Source organism: Camelus ferus, chromosome 9 (genome assembly GCF_009834535.1).
Source record: "Camelus ferus isolate YT-003-E chromosome 9, BCGSAC_Cfer_1.0, whole genome shotgun sequence".
Lineage (NCBI taxonomy): Eukaryota > Metazoa > Chordata > Mammalia > Artiodactyla > Camelidae > Camelus > Camelus ferus.
The window spans coordinates 20,125,454-20,149,323 of record NC_045704.1 but is presented as its reverse complement, the minus strand read 5'-3'; the positions used below and the strand labels follow the sequence as shown (position 1 = coordinate 20,149,323).

Sequence of the window (23,870 nt, the reverse complement as noted above, 5' to 3'; positions counted from 1 at the left end):
CACATGTCTTGACCTCAGTTTCAACTCCAGAAAGGGAACTCGGGGCAGAGACTTGCGTAGGGGAGCCTAGGTGCCCCAGCGGCTCATGCGCGCCGCTGAAGGTCAGTGCGTACAGTCTGGCCACCTGCCGCCGCAACACCGGTCGCCAGGACCACATTTCCTAGAATCCTCAGGCGTGTCCGCGACGCTCTCGTGGTTTGCACATCTCATTGGCCCTTGGTGGAGAAACTTGTGAACCTCGCGGTCTGGGCATCTTAACGATGGGCTCCTAAAGTTGGCTGTGTAAGTGCAGATGTCAGTCACCGTATATTGGAGAAGCCTGTTCGCCGGCCCCTTCTACATCCAAAAGACTACACTCTCCAGAGGCCTTTGCGGCCACTTCCGCCCTCCCTTCCGCTTTCCCCTTAGCGGGAGGAGGTGGCGTAAGAGGAAGACTTCCGGTTGGTGGGTTCAGCCCGTTAGACTGGATGGCGGTGGGGTAGATCTTATTCTGGTCTTTTCCACACCTCTTCTTTTGGTTCCCGAGCTTCGGCCTCAGGATCCGCACCGTGTATCCCGCGTTCCGTGAGTGCCCTGTAGTCATAGCCTCGTCCATTCAGCACGTCCCTATGCTTGTCCCCGTTTTATTCACGGGGACCCAGGCTACCTCCGAAATCGGGCGCTCTCCTGTAGGCATCCGTAGGCCACCCATTTTCCTTTCACTCCAGCCCACAGGTTTAGAGACAAACCCTTTCTCCTCTGCTGGGGGATATGGGCTTCACTGCGGCCAGAATTTGGGGCTGAGCTTGAGGATGCTCCGTCACCCTGGGCCCTTTCTCTAGAGCTCTGGATGGGAATTGGCTTGTGCCGGCGATTTCTGTGACACTCCCAATCTCCAGTAATGGGGCTCTGGAGCAGACCCCGCCTGCACTGGGAAGGGGTTTTCCAACTAGGCATCTTCTCATTTCTCTTCACACCCTCAGATCTGCCTTCTGAGACTGCCCTTCTTCAGGGAGAGCACTCAGGAGACCAGGAAAATGGCCTCGAGGCTCCTGAAAGCCAAGAAAGAGGTGAGAATTTCCGTAAAATTCCATCTTGGCTGTCAAGAGGATGGATCCATTACCTTTTCTTGCTCTGGAAGCTGCCTTGTTGGTACTGGACAAAGTTGACTCCTGGTCCTGGAGAAGTGGCTCATCTTACATGGAATCGCCCCTCAACATTTCCTTCTGCTCCATCCATACTTAAGGCATTCTGAAAGTAGTTAATTGTGAACAGCACACATGGAGCAATTCAGATGAAAATACAGGGACATCCAGGCTAGTTGTCCAGTGATAAGGATGAAAGGCAGGGACAGCGGAGTAACCAGTGGCCTGCAGTGGCTAGAGAGGACCTCCAGGAGAAGTAGGGCTGTCTGAACTACCCTTGAGTGTCTGGTAAATTGGAGAGTTGGTGAAGACGTACCAGTAGGAGGAGGGCAGAAAGAATGATTAGTCTGAGGTTGGGCCACTGGGCACACTACCCTTGCCACAGTGTGGGAAGATTATAGTGGCCAAAGGACTTATTTTACGTTTATTTTTGGATATGTACTTGTGAAGATACAAACTAGCTGTCCACCCTTGGAGCAGAGAGGAGTTTGATATGGTCTGACCTGGATTTTACATTTGAGAGCATTTTCAGCATCTGGCAATGGGGAGATTTCACCAAAAATTCTAGATTACCTGCCTCTTTGAAAATAAATTGCACTGTACTCTGTAAGGACATTTGAGCTGAAGCAGTGTCTTCATCATTTGGACAGGTCCTGCAGAGTCTGTTTGTACTTTCCATAGTATCCTTCATACTGAGGTCCTGCGGAGTTGAAACCATTGACAGGCTAACATTTTGCCTGCCTCTCTCATTTTTTTTACCTGTCTGGTCCCTGAAGGATTTTCATTTTCCAGCTCTGAGTCTGGGTGGCCAGATTGAGTGCCAGGATCAGGAGTGTAGACTTTGTCTTTGAGTAAGATGAGTTTTGAAGGATGTTGAGAAAGGATTTTCTTTAAGGAAATCAATAATATAGGCATACAGGGACTTAAGGGGAAACTTTCTAATCCCTGAGCATGGTGACTCTGAAGACCTTGACTTAACTGAATGTGACTGAACATTTATTGAGTGCCAACACAGTTGTCAGGCTGGTTTATTATGATTTTTGATATGCATTAACTTGGTTATTTCAGATCTGCCTTCACTATCCTCATCCAAAAAATCAGAGTAGAATATAGACAGGAAATGAGATCTTGATTTATTCTTAATCCTGGCCTCCCATGGTAGAGATTTATAACTTCTTGGGTGTTATCAGAATAACTTTGAGAGTTCTTTGTTTCTTGTTTGTAAAGTGTTTCATTAATTTGGAAGGTGTTAGTGCCAAGAATGCATAAGAAATCCAAGTCAGGGCATTTCCTAAGGTAACATTGAATCATCTTATGTGGGTACTTTCTTCACCACTCCTAATGTTAATAGGGAAGCATTCTGGTTTTCTGGGAAAAGCCAGAAAAATTTGTGTCAGCTGACTTTTCTTGCCCTGATACTTAAAAAAAAAAGATATTATGAAAACTTGATCAAAGTGCACAAGCATTTGAATGGATAAGTTGTTTAAGATGAATCCTCTGTGCCTCAAGGCGTACCTGGCACACATGAAATGTTTGGTGCCTGGAGGAACCACAACCTAAAATAAATTAATTCGAAGGAACTAAGTAACAAAGGAGTTTCTGTTGTTTGTTTTGATGTTATTTGAGGCATATAATTAACCACATATTTCAGGGGGTTGGGGAGGATTTCCAGGTAGTCTGATACTGCATGACATCTGAATTACAGAAAACAATTTAAGCAAACATACAGTAGGATATTAGCTATCACTGCCTGAGAGGATAAATTAGATATGTAACAAGTGAGTTGGGCTGGCAGGCACATGATATTACTAATTCTTAGCATTTTTTCATTGATTCCATCGAAAGAATTTGCTGAATATCTACTGAACAGAACACTTGATAGACCACAGTCAGTGATGTGTTAAAGCACAGCCTGCACACTTATTGAGCCTTCCATTGTTATTTTTGGATTTCTTTTATCATTGGGATTTGGTTTAATTTATGTACATACACACACGCCCCTACATACATACATTGTGGTAGATATTAATGATAAAATCATATTGTATTAAAGTTAGAGACAGTGTATCTACTCAGACCCATTTTTAAATAGGTGAAGGAACAGCCAACATTTATCCCACTGAAAGTGATTTCTACAAAGTGCTTTGAATGGATGAACCCATCCACTATTTCCCAATATAGGGTAACATTCAACTTGTTCCCAATACTTAACTGTAAATAATGCTTCTATGACCAACTTTGTGCTTGAAATTCTTTTATAGATTTGTATTTATTCTCAAAAAAAAAGTGACAAGGTGTTTCAAAGCAGTGGGCACTCACACCAGTTGGAGCTTTGGAACCCTGCCTGTTCTAAAACCTTGGACCCTATCAATTATTTCTTCCATTTTTGAGATTCCCTTCTTCCACCACCATGTCTTTGCTTTACATCGTGCAGTTTTACGTTCCCAGGGTATACCTGCCAGTGCAGATCTTTTTCTTCTCTCATGTGAATGTTCATCATAATGTCCTGATTTGTTTCCCCATGGTGATATGTTCCTTTGCTACCCATTACATCTGTAATCCTCATTTCCCCCAAACATTACTGCAATAGCATCGCTTTTCTGTTCAGAAGCCTTCCTTCTGTGGCTCACAACAGCATCTTAATATTCAGGACAGTCCTCATTTCAGATTTTCTCAGTGTTCTCTTTATGACATCGTGTTCTGATTATTCATTCTGGAAGTGTGTTTATTGCCACCACAGTGGAGTAATTTCATATATACCTTTTAGATAAGTTCATTTTTTAGGCATTTGGCTGGAAATGGGAGAGAAATAACCATTCATGTCATTCAGATGAATCCATCCTCTTTAACCTAATGCCTTCATGCCCGAGAGTGAGTGAGAAATGGAAGGACTGAATTTATTGCTCTCTAAATCTGTTTTAGGAGTTTCTGACAGCATGAGGATCTCTTAGCAGATCAAGGTTAATATTAGTTGCAAAGTATTTTTCATATAACAAGACTCCTTTATCAGTATATAGGTTAGCCTTTGCTACATAACAAACTACCCCAAACTTATTGACTTAAAATCATTTATTAGCACATAGTTTGATAGGTCAGTATTTTGAGCTGGGCACAGATGGGTGTTCTGCAGGTTTCACTTGGGCTCTTGTTGCTGCAGTCAGCTGGTGGTTTGACTGGGGCTGAGTGACCACCCATGCCTGACAGTTACCAGACTGGTTGACTAGGGTGCATTGGTTCTTCTTGGTTCTTTTCTGTGTGGGCTTGGGCTTGTTCTAGAGACTCTGCTTAGACTTAATCAAATGATGGTTTTGGGTTTCCCTACACGGCAAGAGAGAGGACAACCCCAATGAACAAGCACCTTAAGCCTCAGGTTATGTTACGTTTACTAATGTCCCTTTGACCAAAGCAAGTTCCATGGCCAAGTCCAGAATTGTGGAAGGGACTAACACAAGGGTGTAGATACAGGGAGACCTTATTCACTGGGATTCGTTACTGTAACTATGCTCTGGTCCCAATGATCCATATCCTTCCCATGTGTAAGATAAACTCACCCACCTCCCAGGATCCCCGGAAATTTCATCTTCAGTCTCAAAGTCCAGTATCATATGTATATCAGTCTGGATGTGGCTAAGGCTTCTTCAGTGAGACTCCTTTCAGTCCAAGACATACTAAAAAGACAAGTTATTTGTTCTTCTCCACCCCCAACTACTCACGTAGCATAAAATGGTGAGACATAGACAGGAAAACTGCAGTAGACACTCCTATTCAAAAAGGGGAGGAATTGGAGGCACATAAGAGGCTTCTTCATTTTGAACTGTCTCTAGTCCTTTTAGTCAAGCTGATACAACTTCTTTAAAAACTCTTTGGGTTTCCCATGTATCAGATTATATTACTCTATTAAACAAAAATATAATTCTTTTCCAGATCTCTCATCTTTGGGTGGGGTGTCGATGCTGTGGGACAATACCTGTAAGAATCTCAGAAGCCCTTTTGTCTAGTTTAGAATCTGCTAGGCATCACTTTAACAGTTTCAGAGGTCATAAAATTTAGACCTTTCAGCCAAACTCTTAATCTTCACCCTGAGGCCATTTCTTTTCTTCAGACTCTTGCTGGCTGGAGAGACTGGAGATGTAAAATAGTTTTATTTTCCAACCTACAAGTCCTGGCTTGTGTATATTTCGTCTAAATTATGCTTGTGAACTGCTTACTTGCTGCTTTTGCTCTTCTCTTTCTGTATATTATCATGTGTAACTAGAAGCATCTAGCTGAAGCTTTTAACTGGCTTTCAGGAGATCTCTTTAGCCAGACCTGAAAATTCATTAGGTATTTTTTCTATATTTTAAATTAATGCAGGAGATAGTTTTACTAATACATAGCAAGCATTGCCTTTTTTTCAAGCTGCCATAGTGTTTCCCCACCACTTTTCTAGCCTCTGCTAACAGTTTGTTTACTATTTTTCCAACCTTTGCTATCAGTTTCCTGGATGCTTTCCCAGCCTCTGCCATGTCCTAGTCCCAAAGCTAAAAGTTTCAGGTATTCGTTATGGTGTCACTTCATTTCTATGTGCCAGTTTAGGGGCTTAAAACAAAGTCATTTGTTAGTTCACAATTTTGTGGGTCACCATTTAGGCTTGGCACAGCTGAGTGGTTGTTATGATTTACTGGGGCTTGCTCATGTGGCTGCTCAGCTGGAGCTATATGGTGTCACTTGCCTGGGGGTTGACAGGCTGGTTGGCTGAGGTGTCTCCATTCTTGGTTCTCTCTGGCCTCTTCAGGAGGCAGACTCAGTCTTTTTACATGATGGCCTCAAGGTTTCCTGCACAGAAAGAAAGAAACCCAGCCCCAAACCCAAATGCCTTTCAAACCTATGCTTGCATTATATTTGCTAATGTCCCATTGGATAAAGCACGTCACATGGCAAGCCTAGAGTTAGTTTAGGAGGAGAAAGAGTATAAAGGCATAAAAAGTAGAAGCAGGGAGGCATGATTCAATGGGGCCATTAGTATAACGATCTATCAGATAGGTTGCTTTTGGTTGCAGGCAACAGGAAACCCCACTTAGGCAATTCTGAACAGTAAGTACTTAGCTCACATATAGCAAGGAGACACTTTAGGGTTGGTCCTCTAGCTTCATAAGCTTATCAAAGGCTGGGGTTCTTTTACTCCTCCACTAAACTCTGTTCTCCACAGTGTTAGCCTTATCTAGGCTGGTTCCCCTCAGAACCGTAGGGTGTTTACCAGTAGCAACTTTATTTAATTAGACTTTATTTCTCACAACAACCCTAAAAGGTAAGTACTATTATGATATCCATTGTTAGAAAATTGAGACACAGAGATGTTAAGTTACTGATGCAAAGTCATGGGAGAAAAAGAACTGTCATTTGAATACAGTTTGTCTCCAGAGTGTGCTTTTAATTACTGAGTAGTTTGCAAACTTTACTGTGAATCAGAGCCATAAACAAGCCTTACTGGAAGGCTTGTTAAAAACAGATTGCTGGGCCCCACCCCCAGAATTTCTGGGGTGGGGCCTGAGAATTTGCATTTCTAACAAGTTCCCAAGGGATGCTGGCACTGTGTTCAGGGACCACACTCTAAGCCAGTACACTAAGCTGTGCTGCCTCTTTGGGGGTAATCTGCACCCACGTTATGAGCCTTAGGAAAAGTATTGGCTTCCCATTACTCCATCTTAAAAATGAAGAAGTCTCCTGCTAGAATCCTAGAGCAGGCGTCTTGTGACTTTGTTGGTTAGCATTGGCTAATAGATCCATTCTTCACTGACAAGGGGATGGATTACTTTTACACCAGTGAGGCCTCCTCTTGACTTTAGTTCCCCAACTCTAGCTGTGTTGCTTCTCAGTGGGAGAGATCTGGAATGGAACATACAGTTAGTGTTTACCAACCCCCGCCCACAACACACACACACATGCATGGTTCGCAGACAAGCAAACAAGGAAACCATGAATTTTTTTAGAGTTGCAGGAATACCAGTTGTGTTCAACCTGTTGAAGTAACATAGGCTGGTCTCCAACGTAGCTCCTTGGTCAGAGATTTTCAAGATATGGGTGCGTATGTGTGTGTATGTTCATTCTGAAAAAGGATTGTAAGATCAGATCACCACAGGGACTAGGCAGATACCTGAATGAGTGAATAGTCTTTTTCTCTCTAACATTTAATTCTGAACAGCTTTGAACCTACATAAAAAAATATAAAGACTCGCCCATTGACACTCACATACCCACCACCTGGATTCAACAATGAGTATTTTGCTACGTGTGCTTTACCACCTGTCTGTCCACATGTGCTGTCCTCTACCATCAGTTCAAGGGTAATACTCAAATACTGCATTAAATGCACAGTAAAGGATAGAGATTTATATTCCTTTGATCTTTCAGACTCTCTGTAGACTGCTACCACCTGCCTGCTCTCTTTTGCAACTGGCCACTTTTTCTTCTTTGTTTCTTCCCATCCTGACACCTTATCTGGAGTATCTAGCCCTCCTCGCTCTCTTTGATTCTTTGCAATCCTGCCTGGCCTTTAAGATCAAGATCATACTTCCCTCTCAGGAAACCTTCTCTGATCTCTCTATCCCACAGCATCCTCTGCCTCTTGAGAGTCCTCTGACCCAGTGATTCTCAACCATGACTATACTTAGGAGCCCTTAAAAGTATAATATAAAAGCCCTGCCCCTAGAGAGTCTGATTGTATTGATTTGTGGTGGGACCCAGAAACCCATAATTTAAAACACCACACAGTTAGCTCTAAAATATAATCAGGGATGAGGAGTGGGAACCATAGCTCTTATTCATCCTCTCTGTGCTCTTTATGGTTAATTACGTTGAGGCAGGCTGCATTCTGGGATTGCTGTTACTGTAGGGGTGGGGGCAAGGTGGGAGTGGTGTCTTAAGACCATTCCACGGCCCAGCCAGCATAGAACAGCTGGTAGGGGACAGGAAATTTAGGGGAAGGTCCTCCACGTGTGTAAGAGCCATGGGGAGGGCACAGCATGGAATTAGTTTGAGAGGTACAGTGTCATCCCTCAAGGAGTGAAGGTATTCTGAGAAGGGGATGCAAAATCAAATCACCGAAGAGACCAGGCATGTACCTAAGTGGGTGAAACTGACAAGGCAGGAGTTGTAGCTGTCTGCCAATAGCATGCCTAGGCTAACGGGCCCCCAGCATAGGTCACCTCCAGCCAGCCAGCTGTGGCTGTGAAGAAGTGCAGAGCCCAGAGTGGTCAGACTTACGGATTTTTCAAAATGACCCGTAAGCTGAGCTTTTTATGAGAAATCTCCTAATATATAATTGATATTTTAAAAAGTTTTAAAGCGATGTATGGGTCAAACTAAATCTATCTGTGGACTGCAGATTGTGCCCTGTTTTAAAAGATAAAATATTTCATGGGCTAGAAAAAATCCTAGTTTATTTGGGCTTGGTTTCCACACACCTTCAAGCTAAGACATGTCACCAAAACCTTCATGCCAAGGACTGCTTATATTCCCACCCTCCAGTGTATAGCTTTCTAAGTCACAGAGGGATAACAATAACAAATGCATGTGAAATCATCTAAAAATACTTGACTGGTTAGTGTTTGCAGGCTCTGTTCTAAGCACTGGGGCAATGGTAGTAAGTAATGCATATGGAGCTTATAGTCTACTGAGGAGTCAGAAAATAAAGGTGAATAACACATGCAATTTCTAGAGCTAAGGGCATGCAGCAAAGTGGGAAAGGGGAATAAGAATCCTAATGAGCAGATGGAATTTCACACAGAGCGGCCAGGGAGGTCCCCCTCCGCCCGAGCACTTCCTATGTGGAGCAGTCAGTTGTCTGAGTCCTTACGTTTCTCTACTCATCGGATCCTCAGCACAACCTTGGGAGATAAGCACTGTTATTCTCAGATCACAGAAGAAGAAACTGAGGTGCTGGGAGGTTAACTAATTTGCCTAAGGGTAAACTCGTTGGGGATAGGTGGGTTCCCCACCCCAGAGGCTGAGCTGCTTCATGTAGAACATAAATGCTTAGAGCAAGTAGTCTCTTAAATTCTTCAGACTCAGCAAGATGATTATTTTTTCCCTTTAATTTTGTGTGTGTGGTGCCTTCCTGCCTAGACTTAAAGCTCCCAATGTGAAAGGAACTTTTGTTTTGCTTTTACCCCTCATAGCATCGAACCTAGGACGTTGACAGTGACAGGTGCCCTAATGATGTTGGCTGGATGGAGATAGGAGAATAATGGTCTTTGAATTCTTGGCACCAAGGTCATGTAGGATAGAAGAAAAATTCTTTTTTCTTCTACCCATCTTAGGTTCATTGACTGGGGCCCTGTGAATTAGACAAAAGAAATATTTACAAGAGAAAAACAATGAGAAGCTTATTAGCATGTGCATCATGCATATACATGGGAGTACGTGGTGATGGGTAACTTGAAAGAGGTGGTTAGAACTTGAGCTTATTAATCATCTTAACAAAAGAACAATAACTCCTTAGAGAAGTGACAAGACAAAGGAAAAGGGCTTTGCACTTCTAGGATAGAAAATTGTGGGAATTAATGGAAGATAAGGGCTAGTTATTAAAGATTTACTGTGTAGATTCTCTGGCGCCCATCTCTGGCTGATAAGGGTCTAGAGTTGTCCCTGGGGATTAATTTCTGTCCTCCTGGTAGAGAGGAGGGGAGACACTTTTATAAATTTATGTTCTGCTTTTAGGCAAATGGAGGGCAGAGAGCTTTCCTTGTGTCTGCTTATTAATTCAGTGCAAAGTAATCCTTATGCCAAAGTGGCATATTTTGGAGTAGTGCATTCTGTCATCCTTCATTCACCATCCATAGTAAGGTCTAGAATCTTCTCTACCTCCTCAGGGAAGCCTTTTGATCCCTTACCCTGAGGTGTGGGCAAGGTGGACTCCTGGATGAGCAAGGGTGTGTTTTGTGTTAAAAGGCATTCGTGGCGTTCGGGGATGTGGCTGTGGACTTCACCCAGGAGGAGTGGAGGTTGTTGAGCCCTGCTCAGAGGACCCTGCACAGGGAGGTGATGATGGAGACTTACAGCCACTTGATCTCACTGGGTAAGAATGGCTTCCCTTAGCACTTAAAATCTGCTCCACAGAGGATTTTCTGTATACCAGGAAGAAAGGCTCCTCACACAGCAGCTTTGCCTTAGAGTTGGACTTAAAAACAATAATTTATCTTTTTCCTCAGACTAGATCTGTATTTAGTAGAGTTGAAAGCAGGTAGATTTATTCGTATTCTATATGTCACCCTGCATTTCCAGGTCTCCTTCCCAAGGCTGGGGCTTTTTTGTTTTTTTTTTTAACTTCATCTTGCCCCAAACTAGGAGATTTTCATTTATCAAGTGTTAATATGCTGTTTTTCTGAATGGAGTCACCTTTGCTCACTCAACCCTCCTACTGCAGAGAGTTCACTATTCATAGGTCCTTTGTACCACCTTCTGGGTTTCCTCCCCATTTTGGCTCTGAGTTCCAGGGTGGCCCCTTGAGCCCACAACCAAGAGTCTCCTTGTTTTCTTTCCTTCTGAGCAGAAATTCCATTTTCCAAACCAAAACTCATTTCTCAGCTGGAGCGAGGGGAAGAGCCCTGGAAAGAGGAGAGACAAAGTCTCCTGAGACTCTGCCCAGGTGAGTGTGACACAGGGGAGTTGGACCATCCACAGCGTGGCAGGTAGGAAAGAAGGAGACATCTCTCAAGTACTAGGAGGAGCTCTTTCTAAGACCCTGAGGCCCCAGTAAGGCTGCCTGGTGTGACTTCCTTTCCAGAACAACATCTTCAGTTGATGGAGGGACCTTCCTGGTTGCCTTGTCTCTTTCCTCCACCAGGAAGTTTCCCTGCCTCTCATTTGGTGGTGTTTTTTTGCAGGGGATACCAATTCAGTCTGCTGCCATTCTCAGAAATGGGCTTCATTCTGTTTATTTTTGATTTGATATTTGGAAATTACTTCGAAATTACAGAAAGTTTACAAGAATAAAAATAGTGCAAAGAATACCTTTTATATCCTCTACACGCATGTATATATATAAATATATATGGTATATATATTATATATATAAAATGGCATGACAAAATCACTATTAATATTTTACCCAGTTTGCTTTGTCATGGGCGTGTGCGCTCTCCCTTCTCCCCCCACCATGTGTATGAGTATATATTTATGTACATATGTGTGTGTCTATGTGTAGGCTCATATGTTGATGTTTGTTAAAAGATTTTCTAAGACTGGTAATATTCTAATGTAACCACAGTACAGTTATCAACTTCAGTAAATCTGAAACAAGTAAACTTTGATACAATAATTTTATCTAATATCTGTGATCTACCTCTCATATTACAATTGTCAGTAGACACAGTATATCCTTTTTCCTCTCCAGAACATGATCCAGTAGTGCATTTACATGTCAACCCTCTTTAGTCTCTCTTAACATAGACCATTTCCATAACCTCTCTGTCTATGATGGCACTGATGGTTTAGAAGTATACAATTTCATGGCTCCTGCTTTTTTAACAATTTCATTGAGGTATAACTTATATACCATAACCTACTTAAAAGTGTATAGTCTAATTGTTTTTAGTAAACTTATAGGGTTGTGTGACCATCACTTCCATCCAACTTTAGAACATTCCATCACTCCAAAAAGTTACCTTGGATGTATTTGCATCTATCTCCCACTTGAGCTCCAGGAAACCATTGATAGGCTATCTCTATAGATTTGCTTTTTTCTGGACATTTTATATAAATAGTATCAAAAAGTATCATAACTGGCTTCTTTCAGCATGGTGTTTTTGAGGTTCATCAATGTTGCAGCATGTGTCAATAATCCATCCCTTTTTATTGCCATGTAATATTCCATTATATGCTATACTATGTTTTGTCTACCTATTCACAGGTTGATGGACATTTGGATTGTGTCCATTTTTTGGTTATTGTTAATAGTGCTGCTAGGAACAGTCATGTACCAGTCTCGATGTGGACATATGATTTCACTTCTCTTGGGTAGGTAACTAGGAGCAGAATTTTTGGATTGTATGGTGTGTTTATGTTTAGCTTTTTAAGAAACTGCAAAATTATTTTCCAAAGTGGCTGTACATTTTTATTAGCATTTATATTTTACATTTCTGTCATATTTTTATTTTCTATTTTTACATTTTTCTAGTAGCAGTGTATTAGGGTCTCAGTTTCTCTACATCCTTGTCAGCACTTGGAATTGTCTCCGATTTTGATTATATACATTCTAGTGAGTGTGTAGTGGTATTTCACTGTGGTTTTAATTTGCATTTCCCCAATGCCTGGTGATGTTGATCTTTTCATGTGCTCGTTAACCACTGGCATGTCTTCTCTGGTGAAACTGCTACTCAGTTCTTTTGCCCATTTTTAAGTTGGGTTGTTTGTCTTCTTTTTGAGTTGTAAGAGTTTTTCACATATTCTAGACACAAGTCTTATATCAGATAGGATTTTCAATTATTTTCAACTAAAATGAAGTTTCAGAGAAAAGACAAGTCCATGGCTTGTCTTTTCAGTCTCATAATGGTGTCTTTTCAAGCATAAAAGTTTTAAATTTTGATGCTGTCCAGTTTAACAATTTTTTTTTTAATGAATCGTGCTTTTGGTGGTGTAACTAAGAAGTTTGCTTAACCCAAAGCCACAAAGATTTTCTTCTTTGGTTTCTTCTAGACATTTTATACTTTCAGCTTTTACACTTAGGGCTGTGATCCATTTTGAGTTAATTTTTATGTATCAAGTGAAGTGAAAGTCTAAATTCTAAATTTTCTTGCATATGAATATTCAGTTGTCTTGGCAGTATTTGTTAAAAAGAGTATGCTTTCCCTCTTTCAACTGTCTTGGCACCTTTGTCAAAAATCAATTGACTGTAAATCTAAGGGTTCATTTCTGTACTCCTAATTTTGTTCCATTGATCTCTATGCCTCTTATGACAATAGCACACTATCTTCATTACTGGGGCCTTATATTAAGTTTTAAAGTTGAGTAGTGTAAATCCTCTAAGTTTTTCAAAATCATTTTGGCTCTTCTCTGTCTCTTGAATTGCCACACAAATTTTAGAGTCAGATTGTCAGTTTCTACAAAACAAAACAAAACAAAACAAAACAATCCGGCTCTGGTTGTGTTAGGGATTGCATTGAATCTATAGATCAATTTAGGGAAAATCACAGTTTTAATAATATTGAGTCTTCTAATCTATGATTATCTATTTAGGACTAATTTCTCTCAGCAGTGTTTTCAAATGTTCAGTTTACATGTCTTATGTTAACTTTTGTCAAATTTATTCCTCAATATTTTATTATTACCTATGTTACTGTGGATGGTGTTGTTTTCTTAATTTCATTTGTGGAATGTTCATTCCTAGTATGCAGAAATACAATTGATTTTTGTATTTTGAGCTCTTATCATATTACCTTACTAAATACAATGCTTATTTATTGTCCCTTTTTTGACGATTCCTTGGAATTTTGTACATACTGGGTCATATAATCTGTAAACGGAAGAGAGGCTTACGTCTTCCAATTTAGATGTCTCTAACTTCTTTCTTCTCATCTTCCTTGTTCTGCTGCTCCCCTCCTCCTCCTCCTTCTTTAGCTTTTTGGCTAGAACCTCCAGTGCAGTGTAGAGTGGAGTTGTTGATAACAGACACCTTTGTCTTGTTTCTGAACTTAGGGGAAAACATTCAGCCTTTTTACCATTAAGTATGATGTTAGCTGTGATCTTAGCTGTAGGTTTTATGTAGATGCCCTTTATCAGGTTGAGGAAATTCAGTTCAATTCCTAGTTTGTTGAATGTTTTTATTATTTATGGGTATTGGATTTTCTCCATCTATTGAGATGGACATGTAGTATTTGTCTTTATTTTGTTAATATGATCTATTTCATTAATTGATTTTCAGATGTTAAATGAACTTTGCAATCCTAGAATAAATTCCACCTTACTGTAGTGTATAATTCTTTTTGACTTACTGCTGGATTTAGTTTTCTAATATTTTTTAGGGATTTTGCCACTCATGTTTACAAGGGGTATTGATCTGTATTTTACTTCTTTTTTTTTTTTCCACTTTCTTTTTGATATTTTTGTCTGGCTTTGGTATCTGGATAATGACTACGTAGAATGAGTTGGGAGATTTTCTCTCCTCCTCTATTTTCTGAAAGAATTTGTGAAGGATTTGTATCATTTCTTCTTTAAATATTGGTGAAGACACTTGGACAGGGGCTTGTCTTTGTGGGAAGACTTTTAATTAACTAATTCAATCTTGTCACTTATTACAGGTCTATTCAGATACTCTAGCTTTTATTGAGTTAGTCTTGGTAGTTTGTGTCTTTTTAGACTTTTTCTGTTTTGCCTTTGTTGTCTAGTTGTTGGGATAAAGTTTTTATAATACTCCCTTCTAATTTCTGTGAGGTCAGTAACGATGTTCTGTTTCATTTCTGAATTGGTGTTTTCTGTCTTCTTTATTTTTTCTTCCTTCTAGCTAAAGATTACTCAATTTTATAGATCTTTTCAAAAAACAACTTTTAATTTCGTTGATTTTCTCTATTCATTTATAGTTTTCTATTTGGTTAATTTTTTGTAAATGTGTATTATTTCTTTTCTTCTGCTTGTTTAATGCCTAATTTGCTCTTTTTCTAATTTCTTAAGATAGAAGCTTAGATGATTGATTTGGAATCATTTTTCTCTAATACAGGCATTTAAAGCTATAAATATCTTTCTAATCACTTCTTTAGTTACATCCCATAAACTTTATTATGCTGGGTTTAGTTTTCATTCAGTTCAAAATATATTTCAGTTTTTCTTCTGATTTCTTCTCTGACCCCTGAGTTACTTAGAGGTGTCTTATTTAATTTCCACATGTTTCTGGTTTTTCCATCTTTCTTTCCTTTTCTGGTTTCTAATTTGATTCCTTTGTGGTAGGGAAAACATATTTTGTATAATTTTAACCTTGTTAAGTTTACTGAGACTTGGTTTTTTGCCTAACGTATGATCTGTCCTGGAGAACGTTCTGTGTGTACTTGAAAAGAATATACATTTGGCAGTTGTTGGATGAAGTGTTCCATACATGTCAGTTTTGGTCAAGTTGGTTGAAACCCTATGGATTTCTGGGGCTCTTTGTTTTTCTTCAGTCACTCTTTCACTCTGTTCTACTGTTTTAGGTAATTTCTAACGATTTCTCTAAGTTCACTGGTTCTGTTACAAAGTCAAACATGCTATTGTATCTGTCTAGTAACTTTGTAATTTTAGTTATTTTACTTCTCAATTTCAGAATTTCCTTTTGTTTCTTATTAATAGTTTCTATTCTTTATTGAGATTCTCCATTTTAAGTTGTTATCATATTTGCTTTTAATTTTTAACACATCATTTTCTTTTTGTTTGTTTGTTTTTATTTTCTCACATATTGTTTTCTTTAGTTCTTTGAATATAGTCATAGTATCAGTTTTGAAATCTCTTTTGTCCCTAAGTGTGAGTCACTCTTTCCTGTTTCTTTGAAAACTGGGTATTTTAAATGTTATATCGTAGCCATACAAAAAACAGGTTGCAGGCTGGATTTGGCCCACTGAGCAAGTTTGCAGATTTTTGCAATAAAAAATGTAATGCATAAAGTGAAATGAAAAGTAGATCTTGGGAAGGGTGGCTGAGTACAAGGCAGTAATGTAAACATATTATGAATGACCAGTGGGCAAAGCAAAATTACCTAGCAGCCCAATCCGTGACTGCTCTGACTAAAAACATTCTTTATTCAGCAGGATCAAAGCTGGAAACTCAGCCTTGTTTCCCCTGTCCTCCGGCATTCTCTAGTCAGCAAGCCCTCAGCCAACATGTGTGGCTCAGTCATCTCCCTCAGCTGTTCTCAAGTTTACGTGCAGGAAATCATCTCCACCCAGGGAAACCCTATTCAGAAGATCAGGAACAGCAGCAGGAGCAGCTCTTTGATCAAACCTGCTTGAGCAACAAAGCAGACCTTCAAGAGAGAGAAGAAGATTTCAAGCCCGTGTGTGGGAGAGAAAGCAGAAGCCGGACTTTGGAGGTGTTCTCCAGCGCCCCGGAAGAACAGCCAGTAAGGGCCAAGGAAGACAACTTAGTGGTGGATGTAGGGCCCAGCCCAGAGGAAATACTGTGTGGTTTAGAAGTCTCAGGATTTGGAGCAATCAGATATGGAGAGCTTGGGCTAGGCTTTATCAAGGAGTCAAACCAGCTCAGCCTCCAGAAGACACACACGGGGGAGACACCTTACATGTACACGGAGTGGAGACAAGGCTTTAGCAGTATGTCAGTCCTCATCAAAAACCAGAGGACACACTCTGCAGAAAAGCCTTATGTGTGCAGGGAATGTGGGCGAGGCTTTACCTGGAAATCAAACCTCGTCACCCACCAGAGGACACACTCAGGGGAGAAACCTTATGTGTGCAAGGAATGTGGACGAGGCTTTACCTGGAAGTCAAACCTCTTCACACATCAGCGGACACACTCAGGGGTCAGGCCTTACATGTGCAAGGAATGTGGGCAGAGCTTTAGCCTGAAGTCGAACCTCATCACACACCAGAGGGCACACTCTGGGGAGAAGCCTTATGTTTGCAGGGAATGTGGGCGAGCCTTTCGCCAGCATTCACACCTCATCAGACATAAGAGGATACATTCAGGAGAGAAGCCTTATGTTTGCAGGGAATGTGAGCAAGGCTTTAGCCAGAAGTCACACCTCATTAGACACTTAAGGACACACACAGGAGAGAAGCCTTATGTGTGCACAGAATGTGGGCGTCACTTTAGCTGGAAATCAAACCTCAAGACACACCAGCGAACACACTCAGGGGTTAAACCTTATGTGTGCCTGGAGTGTGGGCAGTGCTTTAGCCTGAAGTCAAACCTCAACAAACACCAGAGGTCACACACTGGGGAGAAGCCATTTGTATGCAGGGAGTGTGGGAGAGCATTCACCCGGAAATCAACCCTCATCACACACCAGAGGACGCACTCCGGGGAGAAGCCATTTGTATGCAGGGAGTGTGGCCGAGGCTTTAACGATAAGTCAACCCTCATCTCACACCAGAGGACACACTCAGGGGAAAAGCCTTTCATGTGCAGGGAGTGTGGCAGAAGGTTTAGCCAGAAGCCAAACCTGTTTCGGCACAAGAGGGCACACTCAGGTGATACACCCTTTGTGTGCAGGGAGTGTGGGCAAGGCTTTTGTGATAAGTTAACTCTCATTACACACCAGAGGGCACACTCAGGGGGGAAGCCCCATGTGTGCAGGGAGTGTGGACAGGGCTTTAGCCGGCAGTCACACCTAATTAGACACCAGAGGATACATTCAGGAGAGAAGCCTTATGTTTGTAGGAAGTGTGGGCGAGGATTTAGTCGGAAATCAAACCTCATCAGGCATCAGAGGACACACTCAGGATAGAAACCTTGAGTGTACAAGGAGTGTAGTGAAACCTTTAGCCAATAGTCACCCTTCATGAGACACCAGAGGTCACACCCAAGGCTGTGGCTTTAGTAAGAAATCTGCCATTGCCGGACACTAAAGCAGGGACATCTTATGTGTGATGGGAGTGCTCATGAGACTGTTAACTGTAAGGGTCAACGTCTCTAGTCCACCTGAGGAATTGCTGGCCCATTTTCAGGAGCTCTGGCTTTCCCTAGTGGGGATGGAGGTTGTGGACAGTCTCTCAGGTAACTTGATGGGGCAGAATACTTCTTAAGTAGGTTGAAATGAGAGAATGGACACTATTCCAATGTCACTTCCCAAGTATACTTGAGCTATCCTTCCACAGTAACCTGGATGTTAAGGAAACAACAGTTCTAGAGCTCATCTCTTAATGTCTGCCTGGCCTTCTGCGAACAAGAGGCTTGACAGACACCATGGCTGATTTAATCTTAGTTCCCCAGAGCATGACCCAGCAGAGTCAGCTTCAGGGAGAGCTTGGGAAATGGTGAACTCATGGGGACAGAGATAGTGCGTGGGTAGAAGATTTTATTAGACAGAGGGCTGACAGGTAAGAAAGACTGTAACTATTGTAGCTCTAGGTTTGGGAAGAGGTGTCCATTTTTGGAAATACCGTACCTTTGCTCGCTTCCTGGGGCACTCTCTGGTTTCTAGGTTGAATCCATACTGAAGCTATTTTTATTAACTAGTGCATTTAGCCTAGAAATGTGTTATTTAGTGTTACGAAGAAAACGTGCACGTATATACAGAAGCACAAAATGAAATTACTTTCTATTCTTTGAATCACCATACAACATCCCATTAGTAATTATTTGGTTTAAATCTTTCCACCTGTTGTAAAATAGACTACTTTTTTGGTTGAGAATACTCTCTTTTTGAAAATGACCATGTCCCACAAATTCACTTAGGATTTTGTCCCAAGGCCCAGGTTTTTTTCATGAAACTTGACTATGATTGTGAATTTTATTTGGAAAATAAAAATTTCCAAGAATGGGCAGGAAAGTATAGGAATTGTATAATAACATACATCTTTTTATCTGTGTATAGGTGTTTAGAATAGATATTTAAAACCATAAGAAAACAAAATATATGAGTATTTAGAAAGTGGTGAAGCAGGATTTCAAGTACAAGATTCAGTGCCTGGATCATTGACTCTCAATTTAGGGAAGAAAATAAAAGAGGTCCCCAAATTTCAATACCCAAAGGAGTGTGTTAGGGAATCACTATCTCAAATAGTGTGAGGTGTAGAGTTTTACTTTTTGTTCAAAATCTGAGTTTGAGTGGAGTGAGCAGAACCTGATGGAAAATTATGAAGTATTATCCTAGATGGAGCAAGTGCCATGGCTTTTCTTATCCTTCTCTGTGGTAAACCCTGGTCCAGTGCCCTTACTCTTTCACAACAGAAAAATACCTTTTGTGTTTTAATCTCTTTGAGTCTTAGACTCTAATTATTCTTTTCCGTAAAATCATGTCACAAAAAGGATTCCAAAATTAAACGTGTACCATTTACTGCTTTTTAACTTTTAGAAGGAATATTTCAGTTTTCAGTGTAATCGGTACATTAAAAATAAATAAATAAAAGATTTTGCCCTGAAGTATTTAAAACTCTCAACAGGAAAAAAAAAAAAAAAAAAAAAAAAGCACTGCCGGTGTATGAAGAGTCAAGCAGATTCAAAGAGATACAAACCCTGGGAGACATTTCTGTGGAGCAGCAACCAAACAGAAGGACCTGGAAATGTTCTGAGAAGGGGGTAGAAAGAAGTCCCATCCTTTGGCCCTGTCCAGACCCACCTCTACTGATTCTTAAACCCACATAAGGCCTTCTGCCTCAGAGGAGACAGAATTGGGACAGGTAACCTGAGTTGTCCGTCGGGGCCTAGCATTAAAATCTGTGTGCAAATTTGGAAGCTGTATAGGAGGCAAACATGACATGGTATTCAGATAAGTCTTCTCAGTCTTGTGTTTTTATTTTTTATTTTTTTCAATCTGTGTCTGGACTACCAATCCACTAGTGCCCCCCATTTCATATCCTGAGGTGTTAGGTCTAGATGTTTAAAACAGACAGAAAAAGTGCCCCAGACCAACCACTGCCCATCCTGCCAATCCTCTGGTAAGTAGTAGACTATAAAGCATGGAGAAATTTTTGAAGAAAAGATGATAAACAGTATGAAACAATGAATATTGCTTCAAATCCATTAAGCCTGTTATGGTCACCATTGAAATGTTCCAGTTTAAAAGTTTGCAGTAAATTTTAATATAACTTTCATTTAATTCTGTCCTATTATTATGGATCAGTGGTTCTCTGAGTGTGGTCAGAGGGTGTTAGGGGGCTCTTTCAAGTGATCTGCATGGCCAAAACAAATTTCATTATAACACTTAAGACATTGCTTGCTTTTTGTTGCTGCGCTGAAATTTGTGCTGATGGTGCAAAAGCAGCGTGGATAAAACTGCTGGCTTTAACATGAATCAAGGCAGTGTCACCAAATCATACTTCTAGTTATTGTATTCTTTTCTTCCCCTGACTTGTGTTTAAAAGAAAAAAGCCAATTCCACTTAAGAATGTTATTCATAAAATAGTAAAAATTTAATTTTGTTAAATTTTGACCTTTGAGTAAAACATTTTAAAATTATACTTTTAATTTTGAGATAATTGTAGATTAACACACAGTTGTAAGAAGTTATATAGGGAGATCCCATGTACTCTGGCCGTTTTACTCCAATGGTAATGTTTTATAAAACAGCACTGTAATATCACGGCTAGGATACTAAAGTTGATACGAACACATCTTTTAAAAATTTTATGTGATGAAAAGAGAAATACTCATAAAGTCCTTCATGTTGAAGTATGAAGTTGTTTCAAGGAAATGCACTTCTATGATTGTTTTATTTGTGAGCCGAACCAGCTACCTTTTTAACGGACATCAATTTTATTTGAAATATTAGGTGACAGATTTTGAGTAAGATGACTCAGACTTGGATATTTGATAGATATTTTATCAAAATTGAAGTGAATTTTAAACTGACAATAAAGAAAACTGATAGTAATTCTTGTTAATTTGGTTTTCAAGCAAAAAATTAGAATACTGAAAAACAAGATATCGCCACCATGAACTTGACCCCTTCCCAATACTTAGTCCTTTGTGATGAGATCGGTGATGCTAATAATGAATGTGATTTTATAATACCATATAATGAAATATGGCAATGAGAGATCTGCCTAATTCACTAAATCAATATTTTCCAAATGATTAGTACATAATGCTGCAATATCATCTGTGGGTATATTAAAGTATAAGATAGACAAATGGATTTTAATTTAAGAGCTGAAGAGCCAGATTCCACATTATAAGTAACCTTTAAGAAATTACCACTTGTTGATTGTTGGTATAATATCAAAGAATAATATTTAGACAATTACTGAAAAGTTCATTAAAACACTTGTCCATTTTCTAACTATATCTGTGTGAGGCCAGATTTTCCTTATTTATGTCAACAGATTAACTGTAGGAGCACGTATAAAATACTAGCTATATTCTGTTAAACTGGACATTGAAGAGATTTGCAAAAATATAAAACAACACTTCTCACCTTTTTTTAGGGTGGAAAATGTTCAAACCCAAGTAAAACTGAAACACTTTACTTTTCACCTTTAAGTGTATTGTTTCTAGATGTTTATGGTCTATAACCCACAGTGGAAAACACTTCACTCTCACATACACCAGGAAAAAAAAGTTATATTCTAATACCTAAACTACTATTAACATCTATGCTTTATATAATTTAAACTAGGCATAGAAGAAACAAATGCAGAGAAAATGCTTGTTAACACCTACTGACAGAGGTAAACCTGCCAGCAGGTATGCTGCTCTATCGAGACAAAACAGGAACTTGGGGGATATTCATTTCTAGAACTAAATGATATAATTACTTAATCTCCATGCTTGTGGCTGTGTGTCTCTTTCTGAATATTCTTGCCAATTATTTTTTCTATTTTTTAATCTTTCCTTTTTAATATATCTTTTTATATCTACATTTTTAAATCAAAGAAGCAGCTTTATGCTTTTAATCATTTCTTTAGTGTGTCTTTATATTTTGTTAATTTCTGGTAATATTTACTAATTTCAAGCTAATTTCCTTTTTATTGTATTGTTTTTCAAGCTTATTTAATCAATTTGGTTTATATATCATCTTTTTACTATTCTGAAAGTTCATTTCTAAATGGCACATATTTTTCATTTTATTTTCCCTTTTAGACAAGAATTACTGTTTCAAAAAGTGCTTACAAATGGCTAGTTGGCTATATTTATTTTTACAAGATCCTAGTATTTAACTTTTTATGTTATAGCATTGTAATCAATGTATTTGTGATTTCTTCCATTTTAATTCATAAAGTTTAGTTTTGAATGTGATCAAGCTCTGGATCTTAAAGCAAATATTTAATGTGTGAGTGTATATACCTACTTTAATAATATTATACAAAATTAACACAAAAGTTTATAAAATTTGGTATTTTTCAATAGTTATTTTATTCTCCTGTTGTTTTGATTAATGATCTATCTTTACTTTTATTTATTAATTTATATTATATGTTTAGCACGTGTAAAGTTAGTGATATAAGTGTAAATATAAATATTATTAATAGAACAAATGCCATTATGTTCACCCCAGCAGAAGAAATAAGCCTTATTATTTTTTAAAATAATTATTTTTTAAAACTTAGTACTTACATTTCTATAAGTGATATAATAAATTTATGATCATGTTAGGAAACATTTCTCCATATATTTCCATCCAATTTTGCCTAATACATTTCAAAGCTATTTTATTTAGCTCTATGGAAATTAATAACATTTCTTCTTGATGAATTTTCTCTTCTAAAGCCATGGAGCAACTTCAGGTCCCATTCAGTACTTCTAATTAGTCTGCTTTCAATAGTGTTGCACTTGCCTTTTTTGGTAGTATTTACTTTTTTAAGTAAAATTACCTTACAGCTTTTGGTAGTATTTTTATTTTGATATTATTATTTTGTGAATGAAGTATTCACTAAGTATTTTAAACTTTGTATAGTACTGAAAGCCATAGTCAGAACAATTAGGTACGAAAGAGAAAAGTCATCTGAATTGAAAAGGAGGAAATAAAACTGTCTCTATTTGCAGACAACATCATTCTATACATAGAAAATGTAGATGAATCCATTAAGAAACTACAGAAACCTAATATATAGGTTCAGTGAGAAAACCATCCCATTTACAACAGCATCAGAAAGAATAAAATACCTAAGAATAACTTTAACCAAGGAGGTAAAAAGACTTGTACACTGAAAACTGCAAAACAACAAAAAAAGAAAAACTATAAAACTATAACATTTAAGAAGATCTTAATAAATGTAAAGGTATCCCATGTTCATGGATTGAAAGACTGAATATTGGTAAGATGTCAATACTACCTGAAGAGAATTGGGTGAATTGGATTTGGCTCAGAGGCTATTGTTTGTTGAACCCTAGTTTAATTTAAAATACTCTATTTCAGTATTTCAAAGTTAATAATTTGTATTCTGGGATAATTTTTGTCTTCCAATTTCCACATGATAGCCATAGTAATAATTTTCACATTGATTGCTTTTATGAAGGAAATTTTCACCAATTTCAGTATTAAGGTATGGAGAAATCATTCTGGCTTACACATGATTTTGGTTGAACTTTATGCTAACTAGAACAGCCTGCCTTACAGTCTGTCAAACATGCATTTTGCACATCTGCTTTAACCATTAAAGAAATGAATGCATTTACCAGACCGCTTAGTGTCTGCTTTGAAGACAGGGATAACGGCCTCCCCCATGATACTACTGCTAGTACTCCTTTGAAGATAAGGCTCCCTTCCCAGACACTAAGGTCATGCTGACGCACTATGTATGTGCTAATCTGTCTCTTGAAACCTTAAAGGAATGTACCTTTGTCGTGCTTGCTGTTTATTCTTTGTTCTGACAAGATTTAGAAGATTTAAGTTTAAAGTCCTATCTCCCCAGAGGCCTCAGATGCCACTTTTGCTTCCCGAGCCCCTGGGCCACCCGCCCTCCAGGAATCGGACCAGTGAGCCTGGAGCCCAGCAGCCCACATGACGGGCTCATGCTTGGGCCTCGCCTACAGGGAGCTGGAACCCGGAAAGGGGTTCCCCAACCAGCCTTTATGCTGCAGGGGCGCTCCGCGGGATTTCAAACTCTCGCGGTGCCAGAGGCCCCTTTCTTCCGACTCCAGTACGGAAGCTAGGGCAGTCGGCCCAGTGGCGTCTCTTGAGGCTTGTTT

At 39.4% G+C, this 23,870-nt stretch overlaps 1 protein-coding gene across 1 annotated transcript; it reads left to right on the top strand.

The window, feature by feature from the left end:
- The first annotated feature begins 434 nt into the window (after window positions 1–434).
- On the top strand, window positions 435–23,361 carry ZNF875 (zinc finger protein 875). Its single transcript, XM_014555635.2, is given in 6 exon segments — window positions 435–564; window positions 963–1,049; window positions 10,053–10,179; window positions 10,654–10,749; window positions 15,869–17,499; window positions 17,502–23,361. Coding segments are annotated over 5 exon segments (1,938 nt in total). The 5' UTR covers window positions 435–564; window positions 963–1,016; the 3' UTR covers window positions 17,553–23,361.
- The last annotated feature ends 509 nt before the right edge of the window (window positions 23,362–23,870 follow it).